At 38.3% G+C, this 2,570-nt stretch overlaps 1 protein-coding gene across 2 annotated transcripts in view; it reads right to left on the reverse strand.

Annotated features, from left to right (window-relative positions):
- Positions 1-2,570, reverse strand: part of abca1b (ATP-binding cassette, sub-family A (ABC1), member 1B) — a 29,282-nt gene that overhangs the window by 25,979 nt on the left and 733 nt on the right. For both annotated transcript variants that reach the window (XM_058064016.1, XM_058064015.1), the window contains exons 2-4: positions 1,744-1,885; positions 413-536; positions 129-222 (exon numbers count right to left, since the gene is read on the reverse strand). In XM_058064016.1, the coding sequence (XP_057919999.1) occupies positions 129-222; positions 413-536; positions 1,744-1,885 (360 nt within the window). The remainder of the gene's footprint in view (positions 1-128; positions 223-412; positions 537-1,743; positions 1,886-2,570) is intronic.

Consider the following 2,570-nt stretch of genomic DNA (forward strand, 5'->3'; position numbering starts at 1 on the left):
TACAATACAATATTATGTGTACCATGAAATCTGTCATAAAAATGGTTGGTACTGAAAAATGGCTGGGATTGAATGACTTCAACGATATCAAAGATAAGAAGAGGCGATGAAAAAGAGGATGAACTTACATTCATGTTGCTCATAGGGTGGGTAACTAAGGCGCACGGCGATGAGGATGAAAAAGATAAGGAGCGGCCACACGATCTCCACCAATAGCTGGAGCTGAACAGGGAGAGAAGTTCTTTAGAAGGTTCGAGGATCAATCTTGTGATGAAGGTCACATGTGAACTTATTATCTATGTCAGGAAACATCATTTCATGTTTGCTTGTTGATGTCATCACACACGCTTAAAGTCCACAGAGAATCAATGGATTGATTGACAGCTGATGTTCAAATGTGTGTTTGGCTCACCGTCTGTCGCCGTCGGTATGTGAAGTTCTTCCACAGCAGCAGAGCCAGCTGATTCCAGTCGGACATGTCGGCCGCAGAATGTGAGGACGCGGCGCAGGAGGAGCGTTTAACCGCCAGCGCACGTCTCAAAAGGGTCAAAGGTCAACACAGTCAGATAGTCAAGGTGCTGATCACACAGCTTTCCCTCTCTCTCACACACACACAATCTCGTTACAGCTGGTATATTAGGAATGCTCGATAATCTCTCACTGATCGATAATCAATAACTTTCCACTGTTGACTTGGAAAGTGTTCCTAATAATGTGTCCTCCTCGTCATGATTGGCAGATAATTAGGAAAACAATTAATCGGGAAACATTCCGCAAAATGTAAAAACATACAGCGATAATGTGCTTGTTCTATTTATTTATCAGTATGGCTAACATTTTATGTTTATTAGCATGGTAATATAGTTTATTATATTCAATATTGTAGCTAATATACATTCAAAAGCACGTTTTTTGGCAAGTGTAACAGTATACATTTTTTTAGTAGGTTCATTACCATGTCTAATACCATACATTTATTAGAATTAGTCATTAACGTGGTCAACATTATACATTTATTAGCACATTCATTAGCATGGCTAACATTACACATTCATTAGCACGTATATTAGCATGGCTAACATTACACATTTATTAGTATGTTCATTAACGTGGCCAACATTGTACATTTATGATAAAGTTCATTAGCATGGCTAACATTATACATTTATTAGCATGTTTATTAGTGTGTCTAATGTCCTTCTAAAGTACTTTTTAGTGAAAGACACCGTCTTCCACGATGAAAAGTCCAAAGATTAAGAGACTGTTGCGATAAACCAAACTGACCCAAAAAACAGAATCTCTGAACACTATAATTAATAAGCATTATGTATCGATGTATCTGTCTTTTTATGTAAAAAGTGATAAAACAACGATTCAATTAGTTGGAGCAAACAGATATTTAATAATTGCCAGGCAAATAACCACGTGATGCATCGAGAAAATAATGCATGTCATTTACATGAACCGCTGCTGATTGACTGACTGATCGATTGATTGACAACGCTTTGACAACGATTAACTCGTGAAAACTTCTAATTGCTTACAACTGACCAAAAAAAAAACTCTTTCGTCACTTCTATTTTTTTCTTTTGGTGCTTTTCTGCGTCTTTGCTGAACTTTTCTTCTCCTCCAAACTTTGCTGTCAGGTCGAATCGTTGTCATCAGAACACATTTATCATGAACCACATCGGCAGCGACGGACAGTGGCGTGGGTCAACGAGAAATGACGTCATGTGGACTTACCGGTGCTGCTGTTGTCGCTGTTGCTGTTCTGTCCCCGTACGTGCTTCGTCTTCTTTCCGCTTGTGCCAACAACTAGCGGACGTCCCCTCTAACTTAGACGGCGTCCACCAGCTGGAAGCACACACGCTGCTTTCGTCCGGACCTTCAAAATAAGACATTAGCGCCCTTCTATTCAAACGAATATTTACTGCTCGCAACTGATGTACCCACATTAGTTTATATTTTCTTTTTAGAGAAACTATAATAATCAACTGGCAAACAAATAATTTATCTTCGAAGGGACAACATGTTCGTACTTTTGTAAATGTCGTTTGCTTGTACTGTGTAAAAAAATGCTGCTGACTGCACTTCCGGTCTCGAGATGCCTGTGGACTTTTGGGGCTCACATCCGGTCCAGCAACAGGTTATCCTTTCAAAATAAAACATCAATCCAATGCACAGGAAACTGCAACTACATTGTAAGAAATAAAACTACAGGTCAATGTCAATAAATTAGAATATATTTTAAAAGTCGTTTGATTTGAGATGTTGTTGAATTCAAACTAAATAAAAGTTCAGGACGTTTTTGCAGTCAATTTTCTATTTAAGTCCCTAGTTGGTGGGCTCATTTACATATTAACCGATACTAGTGATAAACTGACACTTTTGTAACAGTGCTGGTGCTTAAACAGTGCCCAAACTGGTACTTCAAAAAGGGAAATATCGATATTGAAATCTTAATCTAAAATTTCTTGTCCTCAAGTGTGATTATAATCATGAACAACAAAACCTTTTCAAAAATGTCACGCAAAAAGTATCACTTTTGGCAATACCTGCCTTGCACTTAC

This window comes from Doryrhamphus excisus, chromosome 2 (assembly GCF_030265055.1).
Source record: "Doryrhamphus excisus isolate RoL2022-K1 chromosome 2, RoL_Dexc_1.0, whole genome shotgun sequence".
NCBI classification, from domain to species: Eukaryota; Metazoa; Chordata; class Actinopteri; order Syngnathiformes; family Syngnathidae; genus Doryrhamphus; species Doryrhamphus excisus.